This window comes from Channa argus, chromosome 1 (assembly GCF_033026475.1).
Source record: "Channa argus isolate prfri chromosome 1, Channa argus male v1.0, whole genome shotgun sequence".
Taxonomy (NCBI): Eukaryota; Metazoa; Chordata; class Actinopteri; order Anabantiformes; family Channidae; genus Channa; species Channa argus.
The window spans coordinates 35,525,556-35,536,336 of NC_090197.1; the positions used below are offsets into that span (position 1 = coordinate 35,525,556).

General features: G+C 39.8%; 1 protein-coding gene across 3 annotated transcripts in view; it reads right to left on the minus strand.

Moving 5' to 3' along the window:
* Positions 1 to 10,626, minus strand: part of map3k21 (mitogen-activated protein kinase kinase kinase 21) — a 26,118-nt gene extending 15,492 nt beyond the window's left edge. Inside the window, exon 1 of one of the 3 annotated variants that reach the window (XM_067516101.1) lies at positions 8,849 to 10,626. In XM_067516101.1, the coding sequence (XP_067372202.1) occupies positions 8,849 to 9,641 (793 nt within the window). In that variant the 5' untranslated portion in view covers positions 9,642 to 10,626. The remainder of the gene's footprint in view (positions 1 to 8,848) is intronic. The other 2 variants (XM_067516091.1, XM_067516109.1) reach the window with 2 other exon arrangements.
* Between the last annotated feature and the right edge of the window lie 155 nt (positions 10,627 to 10,781).

Below are 10,781 nucleotides of genomic sequence, written 5' to 3' on the forward strand. Positions count from 1 at the left end.
TGGCAAAACATTTAATAAACATAAAAAATGCATTTATTACAACTGTTTGTTGTTCACCAGTAACTACTACCAAATGTGCAGCAATAATAAAGAAAAATAACACTACAAAGTGTCCTCTCAAGTGTGTTTACATAAAGAATAGCACTTGGAACAATAAAAGCACCCACCATAGTAACTCCAGATTGGGCTATGAATGCTTCCAACACACGACCTACATTCTGTACTGTTCCGAAATACAGTGGGACAACAGGTTGCTAACAGGCAGCCAACTATAAGGATTTTATGGAGACATGGAGTCTTTCCCCATGTGATCCCCTTTCACAAAGGCAAGCGACAGAGAGGACCTGGAATGTCTGCCACTTCAATATCACTAAAGTAGCATAACTAGCTTTTATTTCATTGTTTTCAACCTCTGTGGCTTCCATGGAAACAGTGACAGCTGACACGACTGTCATAAGGCCAAATAACTGCTTCTTTTTTGGATTTAGGAATTTTTCACATCGACAAAAACTATAATTTGAATGAATCAAATTGACTTGATAAATTGCCAAGACCTAACTCGAAAATTGTTGATATCAAATATAGATCCAATATTGTAAAATTTTTATTACCTCTACTATAAATACCCATACGTCATCATGTGGAACTGAGATTCTTCTTATGTGTATCGTTATGAATGCTTTAACTGCACACTACAACTTATGAATATTGATGTTCACTTATCAAATGATAATTTACATTGTCCAATAAATTGTGGTTTAAAATTATTTTTAATAATATTAATAATAATAATAATAATAATAATAATAACTATTGTTGTTGTTCTTGTTATATGTACAGTGATTTGAGAATTTATTGATTCATAAATTAGTTGACGAACATAAAAATAATCAGCAACTATTTAGAAAACTGAATAATAGCTTCAGAAATGCAAAACATTGTTGTACAATTATATAAAGTGATTATCTGGGTTTTGGACTCTTGGTCAGACAAACCAAGAGTTTGTACGCTAATGAATCAAACATAACAACATTATAACATAACATTCTCTAAGCAAAACAATGCATCAGTTAATAAAGTTAAAAAAATAATAAAAAATTAAACGTCTTATTAGTAGTAAAAAAAAATATATTTTCAATTGGCATAGCAGAAGCATTTTAACCATAGTGCGATTCCTATGGGTCTCCACTAATAACAGAGATATTGGTGCCATTACTAGCCTAGAGCTCACAGGGGATCCTCTGCCCAAGCTGCAACAATAGGAATTCCATTACAAACAGGTTTTAGGTTTCACTACACCAATGATATAGTCATACTTCCTGCTTTCAAGTTCTCTGTCAGTGATTCCATAGATTCCTCCCAGCAGGCTCTGTAGGTTTATAAAGACTTATGATGGGTAAGTTACACAACCCAGAAGAACAGTGGTTTTGGAGTATACCCATCTGTCTTGACTGGCCTATAGAATATCATGCCAAATTCTCTCTTTGTAGCTCCATGATACTTCAGTGTCAGCCCTCTAGAAATATCTGATAAAAGACCTAGCTCCTGTCTACAAGACTCCCTGGTGACGTTATGCTACAAAAATCCCTTGACACAGAAGCCAGCCATTTTGTTTGGCTACTAGAGTATATAAGCACCCAAGATAACGCAACCAGTAAACCGGTGGTTCTAGCTTGTGCGATTGATATAAACTTAAAACATCATCATTCATTGCATAAATCTATACAGTGGGATGCAAAAAACTTGAGCGAGACACTTTGTTTGGTCTCTTCAATTACTGAAAATTAAACAGCAACCTACATCTATGTGTATGTTGTCTCAACATAAAATATGGCTGAAACTAATGATTACTGTGATTACTGATTTATCTGATGGTTACTTTCTAGAGTAGAATGGAAATATATTGATTTTTGACGTATTGAGATACAAAAACATCACACAATATATTGCTTGGTCTCTTGATATTCATTGACCAGTGTCAATATGTCCCAGTCCCATATTCATCTTGACTTATGAATAAACTTAGACTGACCACTAGCTGCTAAATGCCAGATTGTCTTAGAACAAAGTCATTCATTTTTACATAAGTCACATGGCTACCCAAAACACAATAATTAAAAAAAATAATTTAAAATAATTAATAAATAATAATTAAAAAGACTCCTGTGTGTATGGTTTCATGTAATGCATATTTCTAGTAAAATTTAAAGCAGATTACTCACTTGGTATGTCTGCTTATTATTTATGTTTTAGATCAATATTATGTCTTGGTACGCAAGAGGCATGTTTGTATAATTAAGCTAATATGGTGTGTAATTACACTTACTGGCCATAGTTACGCCATCTATTGCCATCCAATACTGTTATGACTTCTACTTTTACAATGTTATACTTTCTCAGTTTTTAAGTTGAAACTGTCAGCAAGATGATACAGGTGCAGACTGTACTGGAATGTAAAAAAAAAAAAAAACAGCCATGTGCTTCTTTATTTTTACTCATTGTAACAAGAGTACCATTGGTTTTAGTTCATTCGCCAAAAAAACCTGCAAGTCCAAGGGCAGATGTTTTGGTATTCAGTCCTGTGTGATAGCAGGGGTACCAGGGAACTGTAAGCTAATTCAACATAACGGTCTCAGAGTCTTTCAAAACGTACATTTAGTCATTCGGTAGATGCTAAGTGACTTTGGATAAAATTTCCGATGTAATTTACCTGAGCACTTTTGAAGTTAATCTCATTCAATGATTCATAACCCTGAGTAACATTTTAGCAGCTGCTTCTGGTCCAGCCCTATTTGCACTTTGGTGGTTAAATGGTTGATATTTTTTTTTTATAATTAAACCAGGACAAGAAAAAGGGGAAAAGAAGAATACAGCACATTTTGCATTCATTCAGTATTATTGTCAATGCACTGTTAATTGTATAATGAATACATCATATTGTGAACCCCACATTTTACACTGAATTGCATATTGTCCCATCCCTAAATTACAGACATAATATTAAAGGAGAAGATATTCCTGCTGGCTTCTCTTTAGGCCCATTGTAAAAGTCAAACCCCATGCCAAACCCCACTCTGTGTTCGAAGACTGTTAGATGATCCAGTCCTTGGACTTAAGCCAAATATAAAGTTAGCATAAGAAATGCCTTTGGAGATGTGGAGAGTCAATTTTAAGTATTGTTTTGTTGTTGCAGATATGCTATAGCCCTGCTGGGATATGACATGTTTAACAATGGGAAAAGAGGGTTATGGTAACCAAGTTACTTGTCCATCTCATGATTTCAATTGCATCTAACTGAGATCTCTAAGTGAAATTTTAGAATTTCAGTAGAAACAGCAAAAGCTGATTATAACATTTGACTACAACCTGGTACGTAGCAAGCTACAATGCACCATATGTTCTGACACCTGCTAATCACGGCCAGAATTACATTTTGCCCATGCTGACTCTGATCCACCTAAACATTAATACCACTAGAGGGGTCTGTGTCAACAGAAATTAGGACAGTGTTCTCAGATATTTAGATTTTGATAGATTTAATGCAGCTGTGCATAGTCACATTGTGTTATCATAACAACATCTTTACAACACTGCAAGCACTAGTGATCATTTGCTCATTTGCATGGGTTTTCATGATTTCCTGTGTGTTGCAACCACTGTCCAAATAACATATGTTTGAAGAATTTAGTAAAGATTGATGTTTGCTGGGCATCTAACTCTGTGTCTATTATTTTCTTGCTCCTCTGAAAAGAAAATGTTTAGACCAGACAACAGTGCAATGCAACTGGAGATGGATATGCCTCTAAGGCAGACCCCACCCTAGTCCAACCCCCATTTAATTCCATGTTCTAACAGTGGATCTTCAGGCAGACCCATCTTTCATGGAGGAACAGTGGGAAGATCACAAGCAGAGCTGCTGCCTTCAAAGCAGATCCCACGCTTCTTCCTATTGCTTTCTCCCCCTCAAGGTAAAAAGGAGAAGAACACACACACACACACACACACACACACACACAAACACCTTTTGGGTAAGGAACATTTGGTCTTACTTTAATAAACTAAAACCATCCTACGCTTTACTCCACGTTCTTCTTCAGCTAAAATTCCACAAACCGGCGATAAATAAATAATAATAAAAAAAATTTGTTTTAGAGAACCTACCACTTGTGTATTTTAAGAAATATTATATAAATATAAAATTATGAGCCAACCTAGTGTCACTGACAAAGGTTATCATTTATATTTTTATTGCACAATTTAGCTACATTTACAAGTCTTGAAGTAGTTGTGTACAATGCAATTCACAGACAGGTCTATTTTGGGTTCAATAATGGTACTGCTTTTATTTTTAGTAACATAACCAACCATTGATGCAATATGGCAGCTATAGTGATTCTGAGTGCATCCTATCTTGATGTGGCACTATTTTCCTAACTGTGCCAACAGACTTAGCACGAGAGCAAGAGGGCTTCCTGTAGTAAGCAGAAACAAGGCTGCTAAACATTCCCCGACTGTTGTGTCTTTCCCAGCTGAAATGAGAGTGCCCCCAGGCATTGTGGTTGATGGGAAAAGGATCAGGGCTAATGGCTGGCTAAATCCATCTATCATGCTCACATCTCTCTATGTCACATGCTCCATCCTCTTCTGGTGTCTGTGTACTTAAGTTTGAATTAACCAGTAACTACTGTAATAAAAAAATAACAAATGTTAAAAGGTGTAGAGCTAGTACCTTGTGTTGTAATAGCATCTATCAATGACCTACAGAGGTACGGAGGGGATTGGTTATTTCGGAAGGCAGCTCTTCTCAGCTGTGGGCCCTTTTCCTTTTCACCCTGCCCTGCAACAATAGGTGCAGTCAGGGAGAGGTCATAAAAAACACAGTGAAAGCATCTCCACTCCTCCTCTCTCTCCTCTGCCCATTCTCTCGTCAGAGAAAAGACTGGCACTAACTGTCTGTGTGTCACCAGGGGTAATTGTGGGAAGCCAGGGAAAAGTTGCTCTGCAACATCTAATCGAGCTTTGGTAACTTTTACATCAGAAGTAAAGCAAGACAACAGGAAAATTAGCAAATAGGAAAAAGGTACTCTCTTGAGGGATATTTCTGTTATATCAGATCTACTGTAGATCTACTGTTCTTTCCTGTGGTGGGCTCATTATGAAAACAGTGTTTAACAGAGGTTCACAGGGAAACTGAAAGTTATAGCAAGATAATATTATTTTCTTAAACATAATTACTTCAGTAATTAGTACATTATAAGAATATTTCCAGCTCTAATTTAGATGGTTGCTTTAAAGTTATAAGTATCGTGACTGGTTAGGGAGACTTTGATTTGTCCCTTGTCCTATTTATATTTAACCTTTAACTTTATTTTGCACCATGCGCAACACATACCCGAATGGGAATAACAGGTGCACCTGCATATGATGTAGTAGTCTGCCCTCACTGCTGCATCTACAAAGCTAAAATATAGTTCCTCTATCCTGTGCTTCTCTAACTTTTGTCAGGCCTTCAGAGATCGACAGAAAGACTCATGCAGAGATAGGAAAATGGAGGGAAACACAAGGACAGAATGATAAAGTTTAACAATAGCTTAAGACAATGCTGTTGTGCACACTCCACATAGAACACCATCAGTTTCAGTGGCGTTCAAGCACACATTCCTAGCATACTAGCTCTCTCACCAAGATGCGAAACTCCAAAGTTAATGTGGGTTATGCATACTGGCTCAGAGCCAGGTTTCACTGAGCTTTCTTGATTATATTTACTGTTCTATGTACATTGACAATTCTAGCTTGAGGTAAATCCATTAAATCAAAATTGTGAGATGGGAACAAAAGGAAGACTCAATGAAACAATGGAACAAATAAGAGTAGGCTGGAGTAAGAAAGAGGGAAAACTATAAATCCTCTTGAATCCCATTACTAACAAACTGCTCAATTCATTTATATTAAGTTGATACAGCAAGTATTGTCTTTAAAGCCAGACCCTCAAATAGCATTTGGTGCTTATGTCATTCTGTAGAAACCTAAAATTACACAGTGATTTCAGAACAAATTATGTTTCATATATTAATTTAGATGACAATAAAGCTCAATACATCAGGGTGTAACTACACACACAATACCTGTTAACATTATGTATTCTCCGTTAGTTTTAGACTGTTTGGGGACTTTGATTAAAAAAAACAAATAGCACCAGCATTGCTCTTTAATGTGCAAAAATTGTGTTAAGGGAGACAAGAGTGAGGAAAAAGGAACAAGGGAAGGAAGGAAAATGAGGAGAAAAATAACGAAGTAAGAAGAGAAACCCCCTCAGTTTGTGGCAATAAAGGAGGACTGCTGCTCTCTGGGAGATTAAATATGAACGGAACAAAACAAAACGAGGGCTTTGAGACCCTCTGAGTCCTAGCCATTCTTTTGGCCACAGTAGCCTAGCAACCACTGCTTGACCAGTCCATTGTGCAAACGTATGTTACGCTTTTATCCCTCATTAGCAACATTCCTCCCTGCAGGCTGGGATTTTACAGATTAGGTTGAAAAACACAAAAGAGATTGGACAAATCTTGCTGACTTCCAACATATTACTTTACAGGCTAATCATTGATCAAATAGCTGTATGTTTGTCTGTGTGGAGCATGTGTACACTGCAAGTTGATAAATGACAGGCTGAGTGGTTGAGTAAAGGTGGAAACATTTTGATGTTTTTCCTGCCTCTGTATTTATGTACCTGCCTATGGCCTGATTTGAGGGAAATTGTTGGAGTGAAGCAACTTAATGTTGGAAAAAACAAAAGAGATACTATTTGTCCATTAATTGTTAAAAGAGTAATACATTGCGGATTAACAAGGAGATATTGCACTGCATCCTTGCACATCCTCTGTACCTCGTGTAGATAATTTCTTATTCCTTTTAGACTTATAGACTGCCCAACAGACACAGCACGCAAAGACAAACTGACACCAGATCCACACTAGCAGATGCACCAACTTCTCTAAAAGGCTGCACTATTCTAGGTTTTCACTTGGAAAACAACCCAACACACCACAGGGTGTCATTTGTGTTTTTGTGTGTAGGAGAATCTTTTATGAACTCACTGCCCTGGTTCAAAGCAAACACATACAACTTCTGTCTTTTTTGGTATTTCAATAAGACTGTATATTTAATACAACTGTTTAGACCTCTGATACTTACATGACCAACTACTAGTGTCTTAGCAGCACTGTGCCTGTTTGGGGGAGTTTGTGTATGTTCTCTGAACATCCGATTAACTCAAGAAGTCTATAGAGAATTTAAATCCTCTATCTCCATCTGCCATGTAATTAACACAAATATTAAATAAGACTGTTTTAGGGCCGGGCTCTTCTGTGCTGTTTATTAAATAGCATCAGAAGCACCATATGGTCATTATTTCAAAAGTTTTGTTTCAAATTTTTCTAAAAACAACATCTGTCTCCAGCCACGACAGACTGTTCACATCCAAACTAACGTAAAAACTTAAAGTATAACCAAGTACATTGATCATGTTTACAGCATATTTTATTTTATATATATAAAATAAAATATACACACATACACACATACAATAATTACTGTGCATATAGCCACTAGACCTGCATGCACTGATGCACATGTTGTGTGGCCAACTTACACTGGACTGTCCAGATGACCCTTCACATCTACAAATTACCAAGAGCAAATCTTTATCTTTTACAGATCTATTAAAAATGTTTATCTGATCATCTCTGAAGACCTGATCTGTGAACATTTCATGTTGTTTTTTTGTCTCAAAGCTGAAGAAAAACAGATATCCGTCAGCCAGAGCTGCTTCTCTCATGGCCCCAGACTGACAGGAGTCCCCGGTCAATAGTGTTCGGAGTCAGATTACACACCTGAGTTAAAGTGGGTGCCTGTGTCAGTAGATATGTGACTCAGACATTTTTTTTCTCAAGTCCTGTCCATTCATTATTCAGTCCTGGGAAACCTGGTCTGGTAATACCACTTTGTTAAAGAATCAGCACCGTTTTAGCTCTACTGCACTGAACCAAGTTCAACTAAGTTATCCCACGAAGTTACCAAGAAACTTTAAGAGAGACTTGTAAATACCCCAAAAGTCAACCTCCTCAAAACTATTTGGTATTAGCTCTGGTGGGTTGCGTGGAGTTGGCAGACAATACTGAGTGTGTCTGGGTATGATTAGTAACTGACTTTATTTAAACAACACTTCAGCTTGGGGGATGGAAAGGGGCTGGTAAGGTGCGTTTCTGTATTTGTGTTGAAGAATGAGGGGTGACTGGGTGTAGGCACAGTCCAGCTAAGCAAACTGACTTTATTTCACATCCTCTCGATGTTATCCCCCCCTACTTCATACAACCACAGACATTTTACTCCTCTTCAAATCCATCCTGTGTAAATGGTGGTACTTGTGGTATTGTGAAATATTCGGAAATTATGAGTTTTCTGCAACTCCAGTTTATGCTGTATTGAGAAATCCATGTTTTTTAATAACCTAAAAGCATAGGGTTTCATTAATACAATAACAATCACTCTGTGTGACAGGTTGGCACATGTGAATTTGCTAAATTAGATCCAAGATTATCTGGGGTGGCCCAAATGTTAAATCACTGCTTTAGTGGAGCTAGTTAAGACTAAACAATTAGATTATTAAGTAAAGCTGAATTTCGATCAAAACGTATCCATAGGTTAAATAAGTAATGCACGATATGTAGCATATGCAACATATGGATGGTTCTCCCGTGGAGCCCCGTGGACCCCAGGAAGACTCTCTTTTAAAGCCCGTCCTAGTTACTTAACACGCTCACGCACACACACACACTTAATCATTGCTTACTGTTGCTAGACTTCAGATCACGGTGGATGATGGGTACCACGGCCTCCTCATGCAGATAGTGCATCCCGCGTGCGATCTGCACGGCCCAGTTGACCAGGATATGCGGAGGGATGCGCCTTCCGGTCAAAGCCCGGTTCAGTGTCCCGCCTCGGGCATACTCCATGACCAAGCACAAGTTTGGCTCCTCCAAACACACTCCTTCCAGTTTAATAATGTTGGCATGCTGCAGCATGGAAAAAAGTTTCGCTTCTTGTTTAACACTGCCGGCAGTGGCTGTTATGTCTTCGTCTGGGTCTTGGCGAGCTGCCTTCACGGCGACCTCTTGATCTTTCCATGTGCCCCGGTAAACTTTGCCAAATCCGCCCACGCCTATGATCTCCTCTAGCACCAGTTCACCAAAGGGAATCCGGACGGGGGAGCTCGGGACCCGCTGGCGCAGTCCCACTGAGTCACTCGTAGCGGGGAGATGGTAAATAGTAGGTTGGTAAGTGACATAGTTGGAGGGAAAAATCCCGACCTGGTGATTGATTTTACCCGTCCACCATCCCTCGTCCCCGGAGATTGCAGCGTCCTTGGACAGCACCTCCACCACGTCCCCTCGCCTGAGGCTGAGCTCGTCCTCGCCGCTTGCTTCGTAGTCATACGCGGCTGTCCACAAGGACCGAGTGGGGCACAGCGGGGCAGAGTGAGCCCACGCACGAATTGTGGGAGAATCTGTCCAGGCATGCTCCCCGGTCCCACCGCCGCCCGGCCGCCGTTCACCGTTTGGGAAAGCGGCCTGCGAGACATCCATTTCTCGGTGGCCGTAGCGGCACCATAGGGTGCAGAGCTTTTAAAACAAACTGAAAACTTTAAAACACAAAAATATAACTTTTTAAAATCAACATGCTGTCACATCTACTAGACTAGCTGGTGAGATTACAGAGGGGAACTCCCCGTTGAGCTCACGACTGGGTCAGACCGTGTCCAAAGTCCTGAGAGAGCGTCTACAAGCCAGTCTCCACGTCGCCACTCCGGTAAAAGTGAATGAGGGACAGAAACTAGCTAGCGAGGCTGGTGACTAGAGTTAGCCGTATGTCACAGCTAGTGTGTCCAATTTGTGACTCACGTTTGAATAGCAATAGCAGAGTTTAAAATGAGCAGAAATTATTAAATTATCTCCGATGTATGAGACGTAGTCTCGGCTTCTGCTTAGAGCTAACGTTACAGTGAAGCGGATGCCGTTAACGTTAGCTGTGTGTGCTGGAGCTAAGTTACCAAGTTTTCGCAGGTGCCACAAGAGGTGCACCTGCACCGTCCAAAGTGGGGCTCCGAGCGACAGGTTTCTCTTCGAGAATCGCCAGTGAAAGTCATTTAGCTTCTGGATTACAAAATGTCCAGGCCGCTTGGTCTTTTATGGACATTTAAAAGAAATTTCAACTGCATTCCAGAGTTTTGGCTAGCGGGTTAGCTTAGCATAGGTCAGCCCGTTGACTAGTGAACCAGTTGGAAAAGTTGCTCCACTCTGCTTTGAGATCGGTTATTCCCAACTAGATTTCTCCTCCGGGAATGAACGACAACAACTGGTCGGACGTTTAAACAGCGCATCAAACATCTTGAATTAGTACGCGATAGTATAACCAATATAAGAACTCGAAAGAGAATCCGTCAATTTTAATCAAAACAACCCCCCATCTCAGTTGTCGGCAGACGGAGTCGGACACAGCATTGGCTGGTTGAGGATCTGGGTAAACGCTGCCACAGCGCTCGCCGCTGGCTCCGGGACTCGCTGATTGGTGGACTGTGTGACACGTGACCGCCGCAGCAGCAGGAGGGGGAGGGAGGAGCCATTGTAGGAATGCGCGAGGAGAGCGCGCCTTCAGAGAAAGTATGGGAATAGTGGACTCTGAATGGACCATATGACACGCATACCTTTTCTCTCCAAACACAGTGC